The 26,306-nt window shown below is 49.9% G+C and overlaps 1 protein-coding gene across 1 annotated transcript; it reads left to right on the top strand.

The window, feature by feature from the left end:
- The first annotated feature begins 1,140 nt into the window (after window positions 1-1,140).
- On the top strand, window positions 1,141-26,306 carry LOC133922874 (MADS-box protein SOC1-like). Its single transcript, XM_062368400.1, has 7 exons — window positions 1,141-1,627; window positions 4,274-4,355; window positions 25,024-25,085; window positions 25,201-25,300; window positions 25,389-25,430; window positions 25,560-25,601; window positions 25,772-26,306. The coding sequence occupies exons 1-7, from the start codon at window positions 1,353-1,355 to the stop codon at window positions 25,961-25,963; spliced, it is 795 nt and encodes a 264-aa protein (XP_062224384.1). The 5' UTR covers window positions 1,141-1,352; the 3' UTR covers window positions 25,964-26,306.

Raw genomic sequence — 26,306 nt, 5'->3', positions numbered from 1 at the left:
GTTGAGTTGCCGAATTGGATCGATTTAGGGTGTGCTTGCATGCTTGATTGGTGCTGTAATCCCCTTTCGTAACACACGGCTCATCATCGGAGCAACGGCGACGAAAGCGTCGTCTAGCTTGTGCACCTCGCGCGCGTATCGATCAGGTTGTGATTGTAGCTGTTACGGTGGTAGATACATAATTAATATATCGATAGACACACATAAGATAAAAGATATATGATCACAACACACTCAACAAATTAAATTGACAAAAAATATGTGATCACAACACACTCAACAAATTAAATTAAATGATCAGTTTAGTACTTATTTTTTTTATAACTCTTAAATTTCAGACATTTTAAAATAAGATAAATCCCTCATACGCCAAAATTAGAAGAGAGAGTTTTCGGCTGGCGGCGGTTAGAGTGTCGCGAGCGGTAGACAGGTGACAGGTGGGATTAATGGTAGCGGATTAGTTAGCGTGGTGAGAATGACAACGGGAGCGGATGGGATGCGGGATAGTGAGCGCAGTGGGTCACAAGATGAGCAGGAATGTCACTGTGCTGGAAAGAACTACTCATGCAAGGGGCACGAGCGAAGGTTGAAAAAAAAAAGTGAGCCGGTGTATGCTCATCCAACGGGCATGAGCCAGTGTTTTTTCTTGTTTTTATGCGTGCCTGCGTTTTTCTCTCTTTCTTTTTTTTTCTCCGAGGAAAGCCTGGACCATATATTAACTGTTTGAAAATTTATTGCTCTTTAAGCCTTAACGTTAGGTATAAACTGGTGGATTTGTCGTGCTCTCGGGTAATGTACCGGCAGCCTCCGTCGGTGGGTGGTGTGGTCTGGAGATCCACGTGGCGGTGCTACCTCGTTTTCGCTGCCGGCCGTGGTGGTGGCGGGCCCCGCTAACACGCGTGTCTCCAGTGGCTAGGTGAGCCCGTACGGTCGCTCCAATCATCGTACGAAGATGCAGCCGCAGGCAATAGGCTCCTGACACGTAGTCCTCACTCCGACACAGTGGCTTTCCTTTCCTTTCCTTTCCTACTGTACCTTTGCAACTAGATACAGTACTAAGGAGAAATTATTTGTTTTTTTCTTTTCGGAGGAAGGAGAAGTATAGCTAAGGGGTCAAATCGATCAACTCAACTCAATTATATTGGTGGGCAGGCCATTTGTGGATCCTCCGGCCCTTTCCTTTCTAAGTAATTAGCAGAACCCCCTTGGTTTCCTTTTTCTTCCTCCAGGAAAGAAATCGCATCATATCCCTACAAAATTAAGGGAAATCCCCAATAATGCTACCACCAGATTAAGCCATCCTCTCCTCCCCCTTAATTCAGATCCATCCACCCGCACGTGCCTTCATTCAGATGGTGGCGACGCCGGCGGCTGCCACGGCGGCGGCGGCCGAGGGGAACAATAAGCAGATCGTGGCGGAGGCGGCAGACGGCAAGAAGCGAGGGCGGCGCGGGCGCCGCGAGATGCGGCGGATCGAGGACGCAACAAGCCGGCAGGTGACCTTCTCCAAGCGGCGGAGCGGGCTCCTGAAGAAGGCGTTCGAGCTGTCCGTGCTCTGCGATGCCGAGGTCGCCCTCGTCGTCTTCTCCCCGCGAGGCCGCCTCTACCAGTTCGCCTCCGCCACCGAGTACGTCTACGTCACGTGTCCCCTCCCTCCCTTCCTTCCTTCGCTAGCCCTAGCCCTAGCCCTAGCCCTAGAATATCATTTGCTTCTTCTTCTTTGCAGTTTGATGACCCGTACGTGCGTTTAGTCGAATAGATTAACATGTGTTTGGGGTAATTCCCAACTAATTAATCGACCGACCGAGTACATGAAATAAAATACATCACCCTGACGGCCGCACTTCTGTACATGCATGATTCGTTATCATGGATAAAGTTCTCTCTTGCTGATTTTCTTCAAGTACGTATATATACGTGCTGGTAGACCGACCTACATATATATTTCCTGGTGTTTAGATCGATTACAAAACATATACACACATTATTCATACGTACATGGACGGGGGAACGAGAATAGTAATAAGTTCGAACGAGAAAATACTTCTCTCTTAATTCTTAATTCCCCCTTCTAAAGGGTTAGAAATTAATCCTCTCAAGTACTCAAATGCACAAAAAAACCTCTCTGCTAATTCTAGAACCTTTATCTGTGTACTTATCTGACTAATACCTCACCAACTATATAGTCTGAAATGTCTAGCAACCTCTTATATATATACTTCACTCCACATTAATTTGTGGGTTCATTATTGACCCTACAGTGTGATTTTGTACCGTTAATTGGTAGGGGTCATCGACATGCCTTTGACTTGCATTTGCAAACACGAGGACAAAACTACGCATTGGACTAATTTTTTTCTTGTTAAATTATGTTTAGCATTATTTTACAACTTCTCCCTGGCAATTAGTACATAAAATACAGTCAATTTATACTGCAGTTTTCACGTATTTGTCCTCTTTTCCTGCATTGATGTATCTCTCTAGAGCTTTACCTCTAAAGAAAAAGAATGAAAAGAAACATTGTCCATGTAGGTATGTGAGACGACAATATATACAAATCTAGCTAAAAAAGAAACGTATATACATATAGTCAACAAAGCGTAGTATATAATTTTGATTTTGATATCCATCTCTAGTAGTTTCTTATTTCTGTTTATCTATCATTATGTTTGTTGAATTTGCTTTGAGATCTGTTGATTTTTGTTGCTGGTTCCATAATCAGGGAGACGTAAGCACAAAAACATGAGATGGCAGAAAAATTGAGTGATATGGCTTAAGCTTTCGCTTGGAAGATATATAGGTATAGTCCCATAGAATTCTGGTGCAGTCGAGAGAGGAAAAGCGAGGAGTTTTTCAGTTCTTAACATAAGCTGGCAAACCCATTTGATTGTATCTTTCTAAGCTTAGCAGTATTTCCCAGTATTAATTAGTTCCCGAGAACTGATCAGATAGACGTACTGATCAAGCTTGGCATTAGACAAATTGAAAAATGCATATAGTATTAATCTTTTCTCTTAGAAGAATCCTTAGTGTACTTGTACCACTCAATATGGCACATGCATTATCATGCTTTCATGCATATCATCCATATCATCCATCGTTGGTTTACTAATGACTTGTGCACCATAACATTGTCGCTATTAGCAGATCATTGTTGACCAGATATATACTTATATGGTATGCGTTTCCTTTTTTTTTGGGTGGATCAAATCCTTGCTAATCTGGATATCTCTTCTGAAAACAATTCTCATTTCTTGCTTGTGTCGATATAATCCATTTATGCACACATCAGCCACCCGCATGTACATATGAATAGGCGAATAGAAAGGAACAGTACACAAACCCCTCATTCTTTGCTCAAATGGTCCACACTTAAATGATGTTTGAATCAGTTAAATCTCCAAAAAAATATTTGAGGGTAGAAAGTCACTGTGTTATTAGGAATTTCTTAAGAATATTCAAATATCATCGTACTGGGTAATTTTAGCCCTTAGCATAGTGAAGTTGTGAGTAAGCTTCAAGATGATTACTCGTAAATGATCATATTTTACAGTATCTTTCTATTTGATAATATGCACTGCTGGTTGCAGTAAAGTTGGGGATTTATCACTACAAAAGAAGTGTTATCACGAGCAACTCAACAAAATAGATTTTGTCGTTTCGGTATTCACTTGTCTGTTGAGAAAGAACCAGAACTTAATAGCAACAGACTACTTCGGTCATTTTTCAATACTCTATCTCAATTGTTCCTTTTAACATTATTCTGTTTTTTTTTTTACTTTGAAATTTTAACAGGTTATCAGCATTTGTTAAATAACAGTGTATATTCAACTAAAAAGCTCTAGAATCATCATTATGAACCTGTATATCCTTTTTTATGTATCATGCGTTTGGTTCTCTCAGATTAATTTTATGTTGTATCTTATTTTTATTGAATCTCTGCTTGTTACTGCAGATAGTGTATCCATGTGTTCACGCACTGGAGTCTATTATTATAAACAGAAGACGCAATTACCTTTTCACATTATCCAAAACAGAACCAATGAAATAAACCTTGTTTATGTGCTTGTTTAGCAGAAACCCATATACCATGTACATGGCTGAACTGTGTGTTCCTTATGATCAGATCCTTTTGACGACAATTCTGGTTAAATAATCCATTAGCTAGTCATTTACGATGGTATAGCCTGTGAAGAAACCCACTGCTCACGTCGCTATGCATATGCTCCTTATAGTTCTAATTACTTGTCTATTAATGTTTGGAAATTCTCAGCTTGCAGAAGACGATTGATCGCTACCTGAACCACACAAAAGACACACCTACAATTGAGAAAGCTGATGAAACAGGTGTAGAGGTACCAAGATATTCCCCCTCCTGTCCCCCACCTCTTACTCAAAATTTAGATGGATGTGAGGAACGGTAATGTCTTAAAAGAGGGGCGAATTAGGATATTTAGAAATTAATGGCTTCAAAAACTTTATAAAATAAACTTATCTTAATTTCTATCTAAATTGCAAGTATATAAATGCGGAAACGTAAATAAGGTAGAGAGATAAACTCGGCACAAGGGATTTTTATCCCGTGATATCGGTGGCACACAAGCCACCTCTAGTCTATGTTGGAGCTCTACAAATGATATGTTTTCGATCATCATGTCTCTTCCGGTTACGACTCTTGAGATACCAAGTTACCAAGATAAGCCTTCAAGCATGATGAGTCATCAAGCCACCAAGGCGAGGTCTCACCACCAACCTCTCTTTCGGTCACTTGTGCGTCATCTTTACTTTAGAGCTTTAGTCACAAGACAAGTGTCTTCGCATCCTTGTATAATCTTCTTGCCATTCCTCCACACCAAATCGGAGGGTCAACAAGTTACCGATGAGTCACCAAGACTCTAAGACGCTAGCGTACCTCTCGGTACATGGTTGGATCACTCCTTAATCCACTCTCTAGGTTGAAGCACCTAACAACACTTCTCTCTAAGCTTATAAGCACTAATCACTCTCTAATGGTGTGTTTAATCGTCTTTGATGAATATTTTAAGCACTTAGATGGCTTCTATGTCTTGTCAGGTGTGTATGGGTTCTTTGGACTCCAGCACTTTCAAATGACCAAGTGAGTAGGTATTTATGGCCTCAAACCCGCCAACTAACCGTTGTTCTAACGGCTTAACTTTACTGTAAACACGAGATGGTTCGATGACAATAGTAGTACAATCACCGAATCATCCAGTGTGTACATCAGTCAAATGGCTCAACTTTACTGTGAACACCGGATGGTTCGGTGATAATAGTAGTACAATCACCAAACTATACAGTGTGTACATCAGTGAATACTAGCTGTTGAAACTTCACTCAAACTTCTTAACACCGGATATTTCGGCGTTGCCTTCAATTCCATCATCAGACTTTTCGATGTGTAGACTTAAGTATGACTGAGCCATCTTCTATACTGTTCAACTGTCTGGTGTGTAGATCTGTTGATCACCGGACCTTCTAGTGTGATGAATTCCAACTCCCTAGAAAAAAAATCCAATGTTATGTTAAATGCTTCGGTGTTCTTACTCTTCTAACACCAGACCATCCGGTGAGGTGATCCCCATCCTCCATCAAAAATACTCCGATGTGTTCACCGTGGCATCACCCGAACTGGTGAGTTCGACTTCACTGAACTCCACTGATAGAATACTCCAGCGTTACCAAAGCTTTATCACCGGACCATCTATTGAGTTTAACAGCTTCTGGACAAAATGTTCCGGTGAGTGCAAACTCCTGCACTGAACTATCCGATGAGAACAATTTTTCTGAGACTTCTCTAATTCAATCAAACTTTGTCCCGACTTTGGTGGATTATTCCTGTTTTGCATACATGAGACCTGCTACCATATATTCTTCACAAACATATTAGTCTCAATGACTATGTTGTCATTAATCACTAAAGTCACAATTATGACATAATAGAGCTATTTTTGCTACAATAGAACCTATTTTGACACCACCACTGCCAGCATACCGTTAGTTTGTTGGCTATAGAATAAGGAGTTAGTGCACGTTGGTGCTTGTACTCATTGTATATGTATCTCAACTGATGATCAATAGAGTTGTGTTGAGCATAATCCCATCTTTGCATTCTACATGGTATCGGATGCTTGTTTCTATCTTTGAAACCGATCCTTTACTACTCGCTTCCGCTCACCTGCTCACCATGACTTCCTCCCCGTCTTCAGTGTCATCCACCGGTGGGAACCCCTTCATCGATGCCGCTCTGTTGCCGGCATCCTCCGTCGTCATCCAACTAGTGAACATTCGCATGAATGTCCTCATCACCCTGAACCTTTAGGATTTGAACTACTCCTAGGGGATTATATTCGTCGCTGTCATCTTCGCAAATTTGGCCTCAAGAACCACATCGACGGCACCGTCGACGAACAACTCAAGTTCGTTGATGCCAAATGGACTTAGAACAACACAAGCATTGTGTCCTGACTCTACACAACCATCTCCTTTAAACACCTCCTCCCCACAATCTCCTTTAAACACCTCCTCCTGTATCATCGTCGACAATGGTGCCACCACATCTCTGCCTACTTCTCATCCCCTTAATCTTCGCAATGTCCTCATTTCACCCTCTCTCATCAAAATTTTTATTTCAGTTCGTGCACTAACTTGTGACAACTCTGTCTTCGTCGAATTTGACTCGTATGGTTTCTCTGTTAAGGATCTTCACACATGGACAGTTATACTCCGTAGTGACAACATCGACGCCCTCTACCTCCATGGCGGCACCCATGCTCATAAGAATTTATACGCGTTGGTGGACATCAGGCATGCGCACCTCAGCTACCCCGACAGTGCACCACTCTCCATCATCCTTCGTTCATTCGGCTACACCTACAATAAATCGGACGTTCACTTGTGCCATGCCTGGCGCATCAGGAAAAATGTTTGTCTACCTTTTAATTCCTCATCGTTAATGTTTGTTTTTCCATTTGAGTTGATCCATTGTGATGTCTGGACATTCCCACTATTGAGTAATTATGATCTTCAGTATTATTTGATTATACTTGAGTCTCGATGATTACTCACATTACTCTTGGATGTTTCCATTACGACACAAATCTGACGTTCTCCCCACCCTCTAGACATTCTTCTCCAACATTCGTACATTGTCCATCTCTCAGTCCAGTGCCTGCAAACAGACAATGGTCGGGAGTTCGACAACCTCATCGCTTGCTCATACTTCTCCACTCAGGGAACCCTCCTGCGCCTCACATGCCCTTACACGTCCAAGCAAAATGGTCATGCCAAGCGCGTCCTACGAACACTCAACGAGAGTGTGCACATTTTGCTTTTCTACACCTCTATGCCTTATGGCCCGACGCCCTTGCCACATCCACGTATGTGCTCAATCATCGCCCATGCCCCTCTTAGAACAATGCCACTCCCTTTGAGCTTCTGTTCGGCTCGCTACCATACTACCAACACCTACACATGTTCGAGTGCCTGTGCTACCCAAACACGACAGCCAATGTAGCTCACAAACTCGCTCCCCGCTCTATCCCATGCATGTTCGTCGGCTATCTACTTGGCACCAAAGGCTATCGGTACTACAACCCTGCCACTAGGCGCATACTGACATCACGACACATCATGTTCGACTTTCCATTTTTTTCCTTTCCAACATGTTCCAGAGATTCCACCAGCAATCTTACCTCCATCTCGCATCCCTAACATGATGGCTTAGGATGTTGCCCCGATCGTCGTTCAGGTTGCACATCCACACCAGCGTACATCGTCTGCGCCATCAATGTAGCACGATCTTCTTGGAGCGCCAGGTCACATAGCCGCCACTCCATCGACACCCACGTCAACTACTTCAATGGCCCATGATCTAATAGCATTGACTAGCACCTCTCCACTCGTGGCGCACACGACGCAACCTCCCCATGTCCTAAATCCATGATACGTCTACGTCGTGTCCACATCGATATTGACTGCGACTCTAACTTCCCTGGTACCTATGTCCATCCGTGAGGCACTACGGGATCCCAACTATCTTGCCGCCATGAAGGATGAGCATGAGGCCCTTCTATGGAACAAAACCTGGACACTTGTTCCCTGACCACACGGTACTGGTGTTATCTCAGGAAAGTGGTTGTTCCATCACAAACTCAAGCCTGATGGAGCTCTTGGCCACTACAAAGAGCGATGGATTGTGTGGGGCTTCACCCAGCGCCCTGGGCTCAACTTGAACAACACCTCTGCACTGGTGGTCAAGCCAGGCACATTCCACACGGTCCTCCACCTCACCACCTCATGCCAATGGCATGTGCACCAGCTCGATGTGTCGAACGCATTCTTGCATGGCACACTATTTAAGCGTGTTCACTACCAGCAACTGGCCAGGTTCGTCGATGTTGACCACCTTGACTATATTTGCTTGCTGACAAAGTCACTCTATGGCATCAAGCAAACGTCACGCGCGTGGTACCAACTATTTGTTGCATTCATCACCAAGCTCGGCTTTGTCTCGACACGGTTCGACTCCTCTCTATTCGTCCTTCACCACGACAATGACATGGCTTATTTGCTATTGTACGCTGACGACATAGTCTTGATAGCCTCGTTGGATCAGTTTCTATGACACATCATCAACTGTCTTCACACCGAGTTCGTGATGAAGGCCCTCAGCAAGCTCAACTTCTTCCTCGTCATTCATGTTCAGTGCACATCGTTCAGGTTCTTCCTATCCTAGGAGAAATATGCTCTCGACATACTTGATCGAGCCCTCATGGTGAACTGCAAAACCACTGCCACGCTTGTCGACACCAAGCCCAAGTTGTCCGCATCAGCCGGCAAGCCGACGACTAATTCATCGTTCTATAGGAGCATCGTGGGTGCACTCCAGTACCTAACATTAACTCGTCATGATCTTGCATATGCAATTCGTCATGCATGCCTACATATGCATGATCCCCACGACGTACATTGGGCTCTTGTGAAGAGAATCTTGCGCTACGTGCATGACACTGTGTGGTGTGGGATAACAATCACTGGCTCTTGGACCTCTGATATCGTCATTGTCGAGGGATAATATGTGATAATGAATTCAGGGTGTACCGGATGACGGGTGCGTTGATCAACGTTTATTGTGGTTGCATCAAATGGACGCAAGAACATGGAGACTTATCTAGGTTCAGGCCTCGCATGGAATAGCCTTACATCATGTGTATTTTCTTATGAATTGGATGAACTTGTTTTGGAATAATCTCTCCCTTAGTCTCCTCTTCCACCTTTATATAGCAGGGGGAAAAGTAGAACATACAAATGGACAGGGCTAAGCCCTATAGCCAGTCTATTCCTGACGATAGTAGACCTACCCCTATCTCATCATGACGGGGGTAGGCACGCTCGATCTGCTTTGGTTGTCCTGCAAGTCCTGTCCCGTCCCGTCCGTTGAAAACCGTAATGCTTACTAGTGATGTCATCCCGTAGCATTAAATGCTACAGGACGGGTCACTCCATCTTTACGCCTGCCCATGATCATGATCACTGAAAGAAGGTACTAGGGAAGGAAAACACTAGAGTGAATGACATTGAATATGATTTGACTGGTTAAGTGAGTACCTACCCTACGACCAGTAGAGACTGGTCGCTGGGTTTTATCCTTGACCAGGGGACTGGTCGACAGAACCCTATCTTAGTCACAAGGTGAGGTCATGATCTTGAGGATATCTGTCTGTCAGTTGACATTGGCAGTGAGGCGCCCGCCTGGTCGGGCACCTCCTTACATATTACACCAATATTAGCCCCTAAGCTCTCCTAAGGATGTAGTGGACTGAGTGGTTCGCCGTAGCAGCCCGTAATCGCTACGTGCCTGGTGTTCGTGCTCAAGACCAGTTGTGCCACTTGGTTACCAGGTGAGCGCATGTTCGCTTGGGCAGTGGTCGTTGATGCGGCCTGCTTTTATGGTCAACTCAGGAAACCACATTCCGGGGGAGGTTAAATGTCCAAAGAAAGAGAGAACGTGGGAGTGAGATACGATACGCCACCGGACCCGACGGAATTTCATTTCCCCAAGCGCGACCTTTTAAATTTCGAGAGAAGCAAGGCCCGCGGCGGTTGAGGTACCGTGGCAACCCTTTAAATTGGAGCATTAAGGCCCCTCCCATACTTTTCCATCGTCTCGCATCCTCGATCGTTTTGCCCTCTACCTCTAAGTTCCCTCTCAAAGATCCCATCTCTCCACTTCTGTTCTAGCCACTGAAGCGTCCTCCTCCAGCGTCCAATGGCGCGCACCAGCAATAAGCCCATTTCCCGTATCCAAGTGTGATGCGATAAGGCTGAAGCAAATGCACGATGCTGGCCAGCTCACCCATCACTTATCGTCTAGGTATTGCTCCATGGAGATTGTGCATGCTCCCTACCAGGGGGAGATTGTGATATTCGCCTCTTTCTTGGCCAACCTCATGCCGCCCTTCTTTGAGTTCTTTATTGTTATCTCCTTTTATGACATCTGCCACCTTCACCCCAACCCTAACTCCATTATCATGCTAAGCATATTTGCTCATTTGTGTTAGAATTTCATCGGGGTTGAACCGTGCCTGGATCTCTTCTTTTTCTTCTATACATGTCGTTCAGTGATCGGGTCGGACACAGGAAGCTGCGGGATCCGCCTCCGCGATGACGTCACAGACTCCTACATCGAGGTGGGCCTCAAGTCGCTGCGAGCGGGTTAGAGAGAGGAGTGGTTCTACCTTACGGCAGACAACTTCTTGGACAACCTCCACATGTCGAGCGTGTTGGCGCAGGTCATCGACAACTAGGGGAGCACCCTCACGACAACCCTAGAGTTGTTGACCCTCGCTAAACGGATCGGCCAGCTCAGAGAAGTCGGACTAATAGGGTCAGATGTCGTGCACGACTTCGTCAAGCGCTGGTTGTGCCTTTTATGGAGGAGAGCACATTCGGCATTCAAGTACGTCAGGCCTGACGTCACCCTGGAGATATCCTCAGGTAATACCGCAACCGTTCCCCTGGTGTATTTTGTTAGGTGTGTGACCTTTAACTTATTATCCCCTTTTTTCCAGAGCTCACTGATGAGGTCGTCGACTCACAAATCCAGAACCATATGTTGACTGCCTCAAGAAAAGACGGTCCTCCAATCGATGCTCCTTCGCTGTGCGATCTTCCCTCATCGGAGAGAGCACGGTTCAGGAGGGTAAGTTGGGCATTTTCCTAAATTCCCGCCCCCAAGCCATCTCTTAGGTTATGGTTCCATGGTTTGCACCGCTGCATGGTCTTTCGGAGGTCAATGTCCTGCGCCTGATAATCGACAAAGTCATGGAGGTCTCTGAGGTTGCCTCAGGGAGAGAGGCTTGCCAAGACATCCATCCTGGCGGCCAATCGATCTCTACATGCCTAGTACTAGCCTAACTGACAACCAACCTAGTCACGGTACCGACCTATCTAGGGATGGCAATGGATTGGGTCAGGTGTGGGCGAAGTAGAACTGTGCCCGACTCGCGACCCAATTCGGGTTACCTGACCCATGTTCGCTAAGGGTGATAGGTACAATATTGTGACCATACTCATGCCTGTCGGGTACCCAAAACCCGCGAGTCGCCTGAGGGGACGAGGGTCGGCGGCTGGCGAGATGAGAGCCGGGGATGATGCTTAGGTACGGTAGTGGTCGGGGCAGTCAGGGACAACGCTCACTTCTGCGAACCGTTACCCCCCATGCCATTCTTGTGGTTGCCATCTTCTGCCTTCTTCCTTGCGCACCGGGAGCTCTCTCTTCAGCCTGCAGCGCACCTTTCTTCTCATCTCCTCCAGCACACTCCCCACCCCCAAAGAATGCCGAGGGCAGGAAGCGGTCACGGGGACGCGTCGAGCCCCAACAGTGCCCTGCCGAAGTCCCGCCTCATGAATGAGGAGGGGGCCGAGAAGGTCCGCAAGCTGATGGTCCCCGCTGGTCAGCGGGAGGCGTCGGTGGTGACGCCGGCCAACTTTCCGCCCTCCACGCGCAGACCGGGGCGGATTGTAATCTTCGTCTCTTTCGTCGCCGCTGGACTGGTGCCGCCATTCTCGACGTTCTTCCTGCAAGTTCTGGACACGTTCGGCGTCCAGCTGGCCCACTTCTAGTGATCCTGGCAATCTTCGCCCACTTCTGCGAGATGTTCGTGGGAGTGCCGCCGTTGGTCGCATTCTTCCGGCACTTCTTCGTCTTTCGAGCGACCGGGAAGAGGAAGGGATCTGACGAGGTGGAGGTGGTCGGCTGCTGCAACTTCCACCTGCGGGAGGGACTCGGCGACGTCTAGATCCCGTAGGTGCTGCACGGCAAATGGGAGGACTGGCGCCGGGATTGGGTCTACGTCGATGTCAGTCCCCATGACCGCCTCACGCTGCCCCAAACGCCGGTGGAGCCCCACAAGCCGATCTGGGAGGCGGCCCCTGCGGAGGATGAGCGCATGCGCCCGGTGCTGAACCGTATTGACGACCTGCGCCGGGCGGGGCTTACTTCGCTAATAGTGGTCGCTGATTACCTGCGCCGCTGTCTGGCCCCTCTGCGGAAGCGTGCCCGCTTCACCTGTATGTACACCGGTTCGGGCGACCTGACGAGGACCTCCATCGGTGAAGAGGGGGACCTCGACGAGGGAGCCCTGGCGACCCTGCTTAAGGTGGTGACCGGCGTCGACGACCTCGCCCGGGCAGTCCTACCACGCGAGGAGCTGGCGCTTTGCGCAGATCCGGGCCGGGCGGTTCTGCAGACGTCAATGCCAGCCTTCGACGCCCAGGGGCTGGTCGACCGTTCGAGGAGCCGGAACCCCGGGACCATACACATCCCCGGGGTAGATGACAACAGAGGGAGGGGCGCCGCCGCCGAAGACAGTAGGCCGACGACCCGAGGCGACAAGGGGAAACATCCCTAGGCGTACGTCCCTCAGCCATCCTCATCCTCGTCGCCGCCACCTCCGCGACAACGACTGACGGCAGGCGGTGCGACGGCGGGCAGCTGAGGTGGCCAGTCTTCGGGAGCAGATTTTAGAACGGAGGTTGCATCTAGGGCGCGGCAACCCGGAGGCTACATCCCGGCTTGCGGTGCAATGGCTGGCGGCCGGACCAACCAGCCCTCGGAGGCAGGCTCCGGGGAGGCCGCTGGGGTCGACCCACGACGGCCCGAGGGCCAGAGCCCGACTGGCGGTGCAACGGCTAGCAGCCGGACCGACCAGCCTTCGGAGGCAAGCTTCGGGGCGGCCGCTGGGGCTGGACCACGACGGCCCGAGGACCAGAGCCTTCTCCTAAAAAAGAGGAGGTCTGAGCCGAAGCCGCAGAGCCCAGACTTCCAAATCCCACAGTACCAATAGCGGTACCGCGGGCCTAAAGCTACGCAAGCTCCCTTTTTGTCTTGAGCACGTTTTGCTCGGATTTTGGCTAGTTATTAAATTGTTCTTGTTTCAGGCCGTCCAAGGACTCCGCAGGAGGTCAGAAGCAACCGGAGCAGCCGAGGCTAGCCCTTGTCCCTGGGTCGAGCGCACTGGCGGACCCCTAGCCGAGGGCTCCAGCCAGCTTTGAGCTGAGGCCCCCGGCCGGTCCCAAGCAGAGAGCCCCGGCCAAACCTGCCCCGAGCCCTCCGAGGAAGGAGCGACAAGGGGAGGTGGTGCAGCAGGGGGACCACCGGGCAACCTCTGAGCAACCCCGCGTGCCTGCTCGGTCAGAGCAAACCTGACACAGCAGGGCGGCAGGCGATATGCCTCGAGCCCAGCGACGATATCCCAAGGCGCGCCGGATGACGAGCGATGGGATCCGTCGTATTAAATGTCCCCACGCCTCCCTGCCAGGCAGTGGCAGGGACTGACAGCAGGCGTGAGGGAGCAGTTGGACGTGATAGGTCACGCTCCCTATTAAATGCAGCATCGGACCTCTCACCAATTGACACATCACCACTGAGCCCTTGTGGGGTCCACCGGCAAGGGGCTTCTCAGGTCCCCGGGGAAGTCTGGGTGCTCAGGGACTACTGTTCGTAGCCACGAGCGCCCTCTTCCAGATATGTCTTTTCTCGGTCCTCGGTGAACTCGGATACTCGGGGACCACTGTTCACGACCCCGAGCGCCCTCTCTCGGAACTGTGTCTGCTCGGGTCCTCGGGGAACTCGGTACTCGGGGACCACTGTCCATGGCCCCGAGCGCCCTCTCCTGGAACTTGCATTTCTCGGATCCTCGGGGAACTCGGGTACTCGGGGCCACTGTTCATGGCCCTGAGCGCCCTCTCCCGGAACTACCTTCTCGGGTCCTTAGGAACTCGGGTACTCAGGGACCACTGTTAATGCCCCCGAGCGCCCTCTCTTGGAACTTGGACTTCTCGAACCTCGGGGAGATAGTCCCCGAGGGAAGGTGCCACGTGGTATTCTGCTGTACTAGCCTCAGGACTCGGGGACCCCTGGTTCCTATGTTGCCGACACCGCCCTGGGGTCTAGGCGGTCCCAACCACTCTTTGTTCAAGCGGTAGGATTACCCGAGAACCCAGAGGCTCGGTAATGCTTGGGGTTCTGTCAAGCCGGCCGGGCACCACAGCCACCATAAAGGACCTAGGTCAGCCATTGCCGCCCGTACGGTACACTGACTAATGTCTGTTTTTGTCGTTCCGGAAAAGCGAGCACGTGGGCGGGGTTTTGCGCTTGAGGAGACTGTCTCGCCGAACAGATTAGCATGCGAGGGTCCCAAGGATAACTCGGGAACAATAGTTTATTGCGTATATATGAAAGGAAATTCATATAACTTTAGTTACTCACCGGACAGCTGTCAGTCTTCTGGCCGACCGATCCAGGAAGGGGTAGATGGCCTGAGCTCAGGGTGCCCGGGAACGTTGGTTCCCTCGTACAGAGCGCCTAAGCCCCCAGGACATCCTTTTAGCACTCAAGCGCTGTAAACCCGGTGACAGAACCAGGGGCTAGGTGGTCCCGACTACTCATGTTAGAGCGGTAGGTTTACCCGAGGACCCCATGAGTTCGAGCAGCACCTTGGGCACTGAGGCCCTTGCGGTCGGGCTGCATGGTTCTTGATCATTGATCTGTAAGCTTAAGAAATAGATAAAGGTTCTTTGCTTGGTGCGCTCTGTTAGTACGGTACTTATTATAGACTGCTCTCGTTTTTTACCCAAGACCTCTCGAATATCCGGATCGACGAAGTATACAGACAGAGGCATAATCAAGAAGTCCAATGGTTTGGTAGTGCTCAGGGTAGGACTGACCAAACCGAGCACCGACAGCCCGCCCTGGGGTCTAGGCAATCGCGATCACTCTTTGTTCAAACAGTAGGATTACCCGAGAACCCTAGAGGCTCAGTAGTGCTCGGGGTACTGTCATGCAGTCGGGCACCACAACCTACCACAACAGACTTAAGTCAGCAGCTACTGCCTGCGCGCATACCAACCGGGATCCGTTTTTATCAGCGGGAAAAAATGAGAGAGCGTGTTTTTCTCGCACAAATCGAGCATCTCACCAAACAGATTAAACATATGGATTCCAGAAGAAAAACTCCGAATATGAGTAGTATGAGCGTATATTGACAATTTGTACAGAAGTGCTAACTTACATGGTTGGTGGCAGCCCCCAGCCAACTTGGGCAGGGGGAAGGCCCCTGTCCAGGTTGGCCCGAGCATGAACATGCCGACTTAGGAATAAAACTTGCACAGATACTCGATGCTCGATGCTCCACGCGTTTGGAAGAGGCTGCTCGTCCTCCGTGGCCAGCCGAAATGAGCCTTGTCGCGGGGCACCGGTCACGATGAAGGGGCCTTCCCACATCGGGGAGAGTTTGTTCTTTCCTTCGCGCGTCTAGATGCGTCGGAGAATTAGATCCCCAACCTCGAGTGACCGAGCCCGGATGTGGCGCTGATGATAGCGCCGCAGGCTCTGCTGGTATCTGGCGGCTCGGACGGCGGCTCGTCGCTGACGCTCCTCCAAGTGATCGACGTCGTCGCATCTTCGCTATTTCTGTTCGCCTTCTGAATAAGCATTTACCCAAGGGGAGCCGAGAGTGAGCTCGGAAAGGAGGACCGTCTCAGCGCCGTATACGAGGAAGAACAGTGTCTCCCCGGTGGCGCGGTTTAGCGTGGTCCGGTTGGCCCATAACACAGCAGGCAGCTTGTCGATCCATCCTTTCCCATGCTTTGCCAGCACGTCGAAGGTCCGGGTTTTGAGCCCCTTCAGTATCTCGGCTGTTGCGCGCTCGACTTGCCCATTGCTTTGAGGATGAGCGACAGAGGCGAAGCAGAGCTTGATCCCGAGGTCTTCGCAGTATTCCCCGAACAGGGCACTTGTGAACTGGTTGCCATTATTGGTGATGATTATGTTCGGGACGCCGAAGCGACTTGTGATACCGCGGATGAAGATCCAGCGTTGTGCAAACCAAAAGGCATTGACACATAGCAATAGGTCCCCACCGGGGTAGTAAAAGATATTTTTTCTTCGTCCTATTTGGCCATGCGGATTTGGTGATAACCCGAATTTGCATCTAAAAAACACAAAAGATCGCATCCCGCAGTGGAATCTACAATCTGATCTATGCGGGGTAAAGGAAAAGGATCTTTTAGAAGTCTTATTAAGGTAGGTGTAGTCGACACATCCGTAGCTTACCGTTGGCCTTCGGGACGACGACTGGGTTGGCCAGCCACTCCGGGTGGAGGACCTCTCGGATGAAGCCAGCATCGAGGAGCTTGCTGACTTGCTCCCGGATGAACTCTTGGCGCTCGGGCGCCTACCGTCGGACCTTCTACTTCACCGGTCGTACGTCCGGGCGCACGGCAAGGTGGAGCTCGATCACCTCCCTAGGGATCCCGGGCATATCGGACGGCTGCCATGCAAACACGTTGACGTTATCCCGGAGAAAGGCGACAAGCGTGCTTTCCTATTTGTCGTCCAGGTCACCACCGATTCGGATGACCTGGGACGAGTCTTCGCCCACCACGACCTCCTTCGTGGGAATGGAGGCATCGGCGGCGAGTCAGGGTTTGGATGAAGAAGGTCTCGGGCCCCCTAGGTGTCCTTCGACTTCGGCCCGAGTAGAGACCAAGGCCGAGTATAGTTGCTCGGCGCAGGAGACGGCGCTGCCAGCCTCGGCGGGCACGGAGATGGGACCTGCGGGGTCTGGCATCTTGACCGTGAGGTAGGCGTAGTGCGTCACCACCATGATCCGGACGAGCGTCGTGCGCCCTAAGATTGCGTTGTAGGGGAGAGGGACTTCCGCGACATCGAAGACGACGTTCTCTATCCGGAAGTTGTCCCAGCTTCCGAAAGTGACGGGCAGCTTGACCTGTCCGAGGGGCAGCGTATGCCCCGGTGTCACCCCGTAGAAGGGGAGCGACGGCTTTAGGCGCCTTGAAGGCACATGTAGCTTCTTGAAGGCCTCCTGGGACAGGAGGTTTAGGCCAGCACCCCCATCGATCAGCACCCAGCTGACCTTCACATTACAGATGGTGGGGGACACCACCAGAGGTAGTCGCCCCACCCCTGCAGTACTCGCGGGGTGGTCTGCCAGATTGAAGGTGATCGGGGTCTCCGACCACTTCAGAGGCCTTGCGGCCGCAGCGCACGAGGTTGCCGAGCACACCTCACGCCGCATTGTCTTGACGTAGCGACGAGAGGAGGGCGTGTAAGCGCCTCCGTCGATGAAAGCAACGATGTGCTCGGGCTCTTGGAACCCGAGTTCTTGGTTTTTGGGGGCGGCTTTGTCGTCGCCATCCTTGGCACCGCTCGACGAGGCCCTTGTACGACCGGCACTCAGTGAGGTCATGCCAGTCGGTTTGGTGGATCTCACACCACTTTTCTTGTTCGGGCTTCGCGGGAGCGAGCTTCTTGCCGCCGGCACGACAGGGGCAGCGTCGCGCATCTTTCTCTTTTTCTTTTCCCACCTGTCAAAGCGGGAAGGACCTGCCTTGTCGACAACGGGTTGCTCAGGGCGCGGGACATGCCACGCCCGAGCCTCCGCCGCCTTGGCGCATTTGTCAGCCAACGCGAAGAGCTCCGCGGTGGTTTTGACCTCATGTGTACCTAGCTTTTCAAACATCCGCTCATCGCGGACGCCCGGCCAGAATGCGACGATGATGGCACGGGGGGTAATCCGAGGGATGGTATTGCGGACCTGGCTAAAGCGTGTTGTATGAAGCGTCTCGGTGTCTCCCCCTCTTGCTGCTTGACGGCATGGAGGTCGCATTCCAAGCTGGGGCGCGTGAAAGTGTCCTGAAAATTGGCCACGAATTGGTGGCGCAGATCATCCCAGGAGCTAATAGACCCTGGTGATAAGTTCATAAGTCGGGAGCGGGCAGAGCCCCTCAAGGCTACGTGAAACTAATTGCCATAACCTTTTCACTCCCGCCTACTGTTGGACGGCGGTGGTGTAGATCTGGAGGAACTTGACGGGGTCGATGGACCCATCGTACTTCTCCGGTAGTTCTGGCCGGAACTTCGTGGGCCAGTTGACCCGATGGAGCTCACTGGTGAATGCGCGGCAGCCTGTGCCGTATCCCACGGCGCCAGCAGTGCCCTTGGGGGCGAACGCCGGCACGCCGGGGAACCCTGACGGTCGCGGGCCGGCATAGAGGAAGCCTGGTCCTCTACCTTGGCCTCGCGCCGGGACTGCCCCGACAGCCTTCCGCTCGTTGAGGTGTAAGCAGAGGTCCTGAGCTCCTGTGGTGACCAGAGGGCGGCGCTCCGTTTGGAGCCCCCTCGGCCAGTTCTGCCGCCACCCGAAGATGGACCGGCCTTTGTTGTACCGCGGTGGGAGGTGGTGCAGGAACTTTCGGCCAACACCTGACGGTGAGACGTGCCCATTAAGGCGGCCATCTCCTGCAACCAACGACCTTCCGGGGTTTCCCTTGCTGCCTGGACAGACGGGTGCTTGAGGAGTGCTTGCGCCGCAAGAAAAGCGCTCCCAGGGCTAGCGTCGCCAAAGACGAGCCTACGTTGTAATAGTGCCTGGCGCTGTCCGGACGTCGACCTTGCGACAGGGGTGTCTGCCGCTTGCTGAGGGTTAGGCGGTCCGCCTGCGACAGCAGCGGCGGCCCTGCTGGGCCCAGCGCCGTCGTCCCCAAGGGAGGGGGCGTCGTACGGGCCGACCGCTGCTGTTGCTGAGGAACAGCAGCAACTGGGGCCTCCTAAGCAATGGGCTCCACTTCTTCGCTCGAGTTGGAGCTGGTGCGTTGAAGACGATGTCCGTTTGCCATTTTTCCTGCAGAAAACAAGGCGGATTCAGGAATGCAACCCACCTACCTGGCGCGTCAGCCGTCGGAGGATGAACTCCTCAAGCGGGGATCCTGAGGGACCCCCTTTGAGATTCGGATGGGGGATGATTCTGAATCTACCTCATATGTGAATTTAATGCGAGTGTATAAGATGTAGACGGGACGGATGATCGGATGCTAGCGAGAGTAAATGCTCAAGGGATTTTAGACAGGTTCGGGCTGCACGGGACGTAATACCCTACTCCTGTGTGTATGCTATTAATGCTCTGGGAATGACTTTCTCTCGATCTCTCGTGTTATAAGGTTTTTTTCTAAGTCTAGAGCTTCGGTCTTCAAGCGCCGATCTCTCTGAGCTTCTACTCGGCTTTGTGCTTCGTATGTCATGACCATGTTGTTTTCACCTTATGACCCCTCTTCTTCTCCGGGGTGCACTCCCCATTTTATCTCGTCGGGAGGCTTAGCGTGCCCAGAAAGGAGGGCACGAGTCCCCATGAGCCATAAATGGAAAGCAACCATCATGGAGCTGTAGTTTGATGTTACGGGGGGTTGAAAAGTGCGTCCCCGACCGGTCTTGTCGCCCATTACGCTCGGCTTTAGCAGTTGCAGCAGGGGGGCCCACCGGGCAGCTGCCGAACCACCCCGCAACTGTCGGTCAGAGTAGGTCTGACACAGCAGGGCGGCAGGTGATAAGCCTTGAGCCGAGCGACGACATCCCCCAGCCGCGCAGGGTGACGTGCGATGGGACCCATCGCATTAAATGCCATCACACCTCCCTGCCAGGAAGTGGCAGCCTCCTTGCCAGGAAGTGGCAGGGACTGACAACAAGCATGGGTAGAGTGGTTGGAAGTGACAGGCCATGCTCCTTAAATGCAGCATCGGGCCTCTCACCAATTGACACCTCACCGTTGAGTCCTTGTGGGGTCCACCGGCAAGGGGTTTCTCAGGTCCTCGGGGAACTCTGGGTACTCGGGGACTACTGTTCATGGCCCCGAGCACCATCTCTTGGAACTCTGTCTTCTCGGGTCCTCGGGGAACTCGGGTACTCAGGGACCACTGTTAATGGCCCCGAGCGCCATCTCTCGGAACTCTGTCTTCTCGGGTCCTCGGGGAACTTGGGTACTCAGGGACCACTGTTCATGACCCTGAGCACCCTCTCCCGGAACTGTCTTCTCGGGCCTTGGGGAGATAGTCCTCGAGGGAAGGCGTCACGTGGCATTCTGCTGTTCTGGTCTCGGGACTCGGGAACCTCTGGTTCCCATGTCACCGACAGTGGCCTCGACCTCCATGGTGATGGGCTAACGGCGGTGTGGGAGGAGAGAACGAGAGGTGGTGTGGGAGGAGAGAATGAGAGGTTAGGGGTTTGGGAAGAGTATGGGTGCTCATGAGCTGGGTTGAAGGAAAGCAAAGTTAGGGTTAGACCTGCGGGCTGGGCTAGGGAGTTTTGGGCAATACTTAGCGAGTATGCCCGCGGTACCTGCGGGTAGATTATAAAACTCATGCCTAAGCCACTACTTCGCAAGTACCCGACCCACTATGCTTGTGGGTAAAAATTCAAACCCATGCTCGCGCCCGTCGGGCAACACTACCCATGGGTACCTGCACACGCGGGTAGAATTACCATCCCTAAACCTATCTTATCGTGGCGACGACTAGCCTCCTCGGAGTCGATCAATGACCCCGTGCGAGGGTTCCACGAGCAGTGCCGGCCAGCAGAGAAGCGATCAGCCCCGCACGGAGCCAACCAAGAGCATCGACATTGCCGCTCTTCAAGCCTTCGGGCAAGGTGGAAAGATAATGATTGCGGATCTGACTTTCTCGTAAAGGACTAAACACATCTGTGGGGGCATCGACCACTAGCAGTTCTCTGGCAGCTACGACCACCCCTTGCCTTTTCTTAGCGGCTTCGCAAGGACGAGCATTGTGGTCACCGCTCCAACCACGCGGCACACTTCACGTTTTTTCCTTAACTCCATAATTCGTTGTTGCTGCACCCCGTCCCATAACGAGGAGCCGCTCGTTGATGGGCAACTTTTCATGATCGGGGAGAGCCGACAATCTTGTGGTCCTGGCAATGGGGTGGAGGAGTTCAACGTCACCCCGCGAGGAGAAGGTGAGTGGCAAGGCTGCTTGCCTTTTTCCTGCTCTCACCGGCCACGGTCTTTCTGTTTTCAGGTGGCCCTCTGGCCTCGGATTAAGTCACGGAGGTTGCAGTGGCAAAGAGAGTCGCGCAAGTTAGACAGTTGACTGTCCCGACACGGTAGGGGTTTTCGAGTACTCCCTATTACTGAGGGAGCATGGGTTTTCTCCTGCCACGGGGTCCACTGTGAACCCAGTCGACCGTGACCTTGACCACTCGTGATGAACGAGGTGGCTACTGCCATGGTCTGTTGTCGAGCGGTTTCTACCAAGAGGGTGAGGTCGCGCAGCCATGATGTTACCGATGAACTTTCCTGTGCCGCCACTGGCGGGTGGCTAAAAAGCACTCACACAATCTCCAGGTTCTACGCAGGGGTCATGGCTTCATAATCAAGCTGTTGAGTCTGTGGTGTGAGTCCGCGGAGCCCCCAGCCCTCATGTCCCGCATACGGTGCGAGTCCACGGTGTGGCATGAAAGCCTTGAAGACGCCGCCGCCAAGGGCTCAACCTCAGGCGGGTACTCCTTCAGGTGGCGTTGTAGTCACTAGGGCAATATAGGACCGCCTTCGTGCCTTGTGCCAGGTTGGTTTTCCTCTTGGCCAATGGTCTGGGGCTCACCTCCAGTTCCTGAGACACGAGTATCTCTACTGCCCCCTGTTGCACGGTCCATCATGCAGACTTCATGTTCAGTCTCTGAATCCTCGGAATTCGTCACGGTGTTCCATGCTTGGAGCACACAAGGCTCGTCTGGGTCGTACTCCATGACGAAAACCTCGCGATGGCCAGAGTCCTCAAAACGAGACTGTGGTCGTCGCAGATCCGGACATAGGTAGCCCAATCATAGTCTAAAAACCTAAAGATACGCAAAAAAACACGCCCCTACCTAGTGCGCCATAGTCTATTCCTAACGATAGCAGACATACCCACATACCCCTAGCTTATCATGACGCGGGGGGGAGGGTAGGCACACTTGACCTGCTCTGGTCGTCCTACAAGTCATGTCCCGTCCGTTGAAAACCACCATGCTTGCATGCGAGGCCATCTCGTAGTATTAAGTGCTATGGGACGGGTCACTCCATGTCCACGTCTGCATACAATTGTGCTCACTGAAAAGAGGTACCTAAGAAGGAAAACACTTGAGTGAACGTCATTGAATGTGATTTGACTGGTTACCCTACAACTAGTAGGGACTAGTCGGATAGTTTTATCCTTATCCAGGGGACTGGTCGACGGAGCCCTGTATTGATCGCAAGGTGAAGCTCTGGTCTTGAGGATACCTGTCCGCCGGCTGATATTTGGTAGTGGGGCACCCCTTTACCTATTACACCAATAACCATGTACTCTGATGCCGACTGGGCAGGATGTCCAAACACACAGCGGTCTACCTCAGGCTATTGCATGCATCTTCGTTTATGACTTCCTGGTGTCATGGTCAAGCCAACGCCAACCTACCATGTTGTGTTCCAGCGCTGAGGCTGAGTATCGGGCAGTCACGAATGTTGTGGCAAAGTACTACTGGTTATGCCAACTACTCACCAAGCTGTACTTCGACGTCGACAAGGCAATGGTGGTTTACCGCCGTGTATCTCACCACCAATCCTATCGGTGTACAAAGCACATCGAGTTGGATGTACACTTTGTCCACGAAAAAGTCGTGGTTGGCTATCTACGTGTCTTGTACGTTCCCTCGACCCACCAATTTGCTGTTATCATGACTAAAGGGTTACATCCGCACTATTCAACACATTCTACTCCAGCATCTACATCTATGATGGCAACGCAATGACTGCAGGGGTTGTTGATGCACATATCTCTGCATGCATGAATCGGTTACATAAATTGATGGGACCTATTCTCTCCATCACTACAAGCATACACTACTACAAAAACTATTCTCAGAGGCGGGTGGTAACTCATTTTCATAGACATTTAACACACTCGCTTGTGATTAAAGGCATGTGGACCATAGGCACAAAAGAAACTTTATGTGGAAACCTATTACCACAGGCGGTTCACTTAAGTAATTGCCTGTGAAAATAGGTTTCCACATGCAATTCGCTTAAGCGGGCCGCCTGTAATAATCGATGCCCCAATCGACTTTTTTGGCAAAAAAAGTGAAAAAAATCTTTATGGACTGACCAGGCACACACTGCGACCGCGACGTCACAAGTCACGCATTTTTTCGCGCGAAATACGTGTGCATGCGGTTCTTGGCACTCAAACTCGAAACCTCTCAGCTCGCGTGAACCCTCATCGCCATCCTACCACATAATTACTACTGATTATAATAGCATATGCATTCCTTTTAATATCTTCTATCTGAAACTTCAAACAATTATTTTGACATCTAAATGACTTTAAATGAAAAGTTTTCAACTAAAAGTTGTAGATTTCGTCGATGACTATAATTTTCATATAAAGTTTATACTCATTCGACTTCGTATGAAAAAGTTATAATTTTTTTTTAAATGAGTTGTCATCCAATATCAGTGATAGTTGATATAAAGAACTGTCTATGAAAATAGAGGGCTATTTTCAGAGCCGGTTCATATAAGGAACCGTCTCTAAAAATGGATGATAACTTATCTTAAAAAATTTGTAACTTTTTCATACGAATTTGGATGGAGACAAACTTTTATATGAAAATTATAGCCCTTGACGAGACCTATAACTTTGTAGTTGATTTTTTTTCGTTTGAAGTCGTTTAGAGATTGAAATAATGGTTTGAAATTTTAGACACAAGATATCGATAAAAAAAAAGAGTGCATATGCTATTGTTATCACTAATACTTCTGTAAACCAAGCTTTATCGTTGATTGTTGGGTCTTTAATCTTCTTCTTGTTGATCTTGTTGGAAATGTTGGAGTTGGTAGTATTCTTTTTCTTGTTCTTGTTATTGAGTTTACTTGTATTAATAGGACTTGTGGTAACAATAGCATGTGAAACTTCAATTAATCATTTGTACATGTAAAGGACTTTAAATAAAAAAGTTTTCAACTACAAAGTTATAGATCTCGTCAAGGGCTATAATTTTCATATAAAGTTTCTCCCCATTTGAATTGGTATAAAAAGTTATAAAGTTTTTAAGATAACATATCATCTATTTTCAGAGGCATTTCTTTATATGAACCATCTCTGGACATGATCATTTTCACATGCGTTAATAGTACGATTAACACAGATGATTTATGTAAGGAACCGTCTGTGAAAATGACCTTTACACAGACGGCTTCTTATGTTTCACTCAAGCAGTTTGCCATGTGATCTGTTTGTAGAAAGACACTCTAGGTGTTTTTAGTAGTGATAAGCTTCGTGTTGGCTATAGAATAGGGAGTTAGTTCCTGCACGTTGGTGCTTGTACTTGGTGTATATGTATCTCAACTGATGATCAATAGAGGTGTGTTGAGCATCATCCCATCATGGCATTCTACATGCTCATATATCATGTGTATATTTCCCCCCTCTTACTCATGTGAGCAGTGACTAATAAACTGCCGTCAGAACAACCTTTTACATCCCATATCCCTTTGCACAAATATGAAATACCTCGATAATGTAAATACGAGTAGGGTGTGACTGAGCATGAATGAATAATACATATAATTCTGACCTCTGAAAATAATTTATGCAATGTGTATGTATGCAAAGAGGTGGAAATATGAGGCGACAACCTTGGGCAAGAAGATAGGCGCAATTGAGGCATATGAGAGGTGAAGACAGATGACTTATCTCATGCATTATTTCTATGTACTGAGTGTCCTTGATTATGGAGCAAAACCAAATATGGACAAGCTGCTCGATGTTGGAAAATATATTTACACGCAGGAAGCTGTTGGGGGAGAGCCTTGGATCGTGTTCAATGCAGGAGCTACAAGAGCTGGAAGCGCAGTTGGAGAAGAGCCTAAGCAGCATCAGGCAAAAGAAGGCAAGCAATTAAAACAAAATTACTTTGCTAATTCCTACCTACCGTTGTATATTGTATGATCCAAGTTGCTGTTACCTACGTTGAGCAGCAAAAGAAGCTGATGGATCAACTTTTGGAGTTGAGGGAGAAGGTATATATGTTTGCCTCTCGCTACATAAGTACATATATATAATTGCACGGAGATGTGCGAATTAAGCTTGTGCTCTGAGTGCACCTAGATACAAAACTAATGCTACTACAAAAAATGTTGTGTATACAGGAGAGGAACCTATTGAAGGAGAACGCGATGCTCCGTGACCAGGTATTTAAGACAGACGTACTGAATGAATCGAATAACTATTCATCAAACAGTTAAACTAATTGAGTGGTACATTTGTGGCAAACTATTCTGATGAAATCTTTGAGTAGTCACAATATTGACTGATGATCCATATGTATACATTGTCTAACTGATAGCATATGTGTACTTAGTGTAAGGCACTGCCTCTGCTAGAGCTGAATAAGGGCCTGCATGCTGCTGGACCTTCAACAACAAGTACTGGTGCTGGCGGCCAAGAAGAAGAGGATCGGCGCATGGAGGACGTGGAGACGGAGTTGGCCATCGGAATTGGAAGACGGACTAGCAATGTCGTCGGCGAGCCGCAGCATTTAGCAAGCAACTAACAGTTATACATTGTGGTTCGATCGGCGCATGTAGTGGTCACGCAGCCCATCAAGTCAAGGATTATTTTATGTATTCATGTATGTGTGTGTATGTATGTGTGTGTGTGTGTGTGTTAAACATAATACATACATGAAGCACTGCAATAATCATGCCCGAAATCAACTGGAGGTGTTCTGCAGGTGTATGCGTCGATAGCAAGCGATCGAGGTCAAACTCAGGCTCCGCAGTATTGTTAGCGGGGTTTGCGTAGCTACTCTGCACTGTTAGTTGTCATCAGGTCGATCGGTGCGGGAATTAACTCCATTGCTGCTTTTTTTAAATGTAAACTTGACTGCTGCTTAA

Source organism: Phragmites australis, chromosome 6, assembly GCF_958298935.1.
Source record: "Phragmites australis chromosome 6, lpPhrAust1.1, whole genome shotgun sequence".
In the NCBI taxonomy this organism is placed as follows: Eukaryota; Viridiplantae; Streptophyta; class Magnoliopsida; order Poales; family Poaceae; genus Phragmites; species Phragmites australis.
This window is presented reverse-complemented; position numbering and strand designations above follow the sequence as displayed.

Coding starts and splice junctions, on each gene's coding strand:
- LOC133922874 (XM_062368400.1), top strand. CDS start 1,353: ATGGTGGCGACGCCGGCGGCTGCCACGGCGGCGGCGGCCGAGGGGAAC. Junction 25,431..25,559: donor TTTTGGAGTTGAGGGAGAAG/GTATATATGTTT, acceptor TTGTGTATACAG/GAGAGGAACCTATTGAAGGA. Junction 25,602..25,771: donor ACGCGATGCTCCGTGACCAG/GTATTTAAGACA, acceptor ATGTGTACTTAG/TGTAAGGCACTGCCTCTGCT.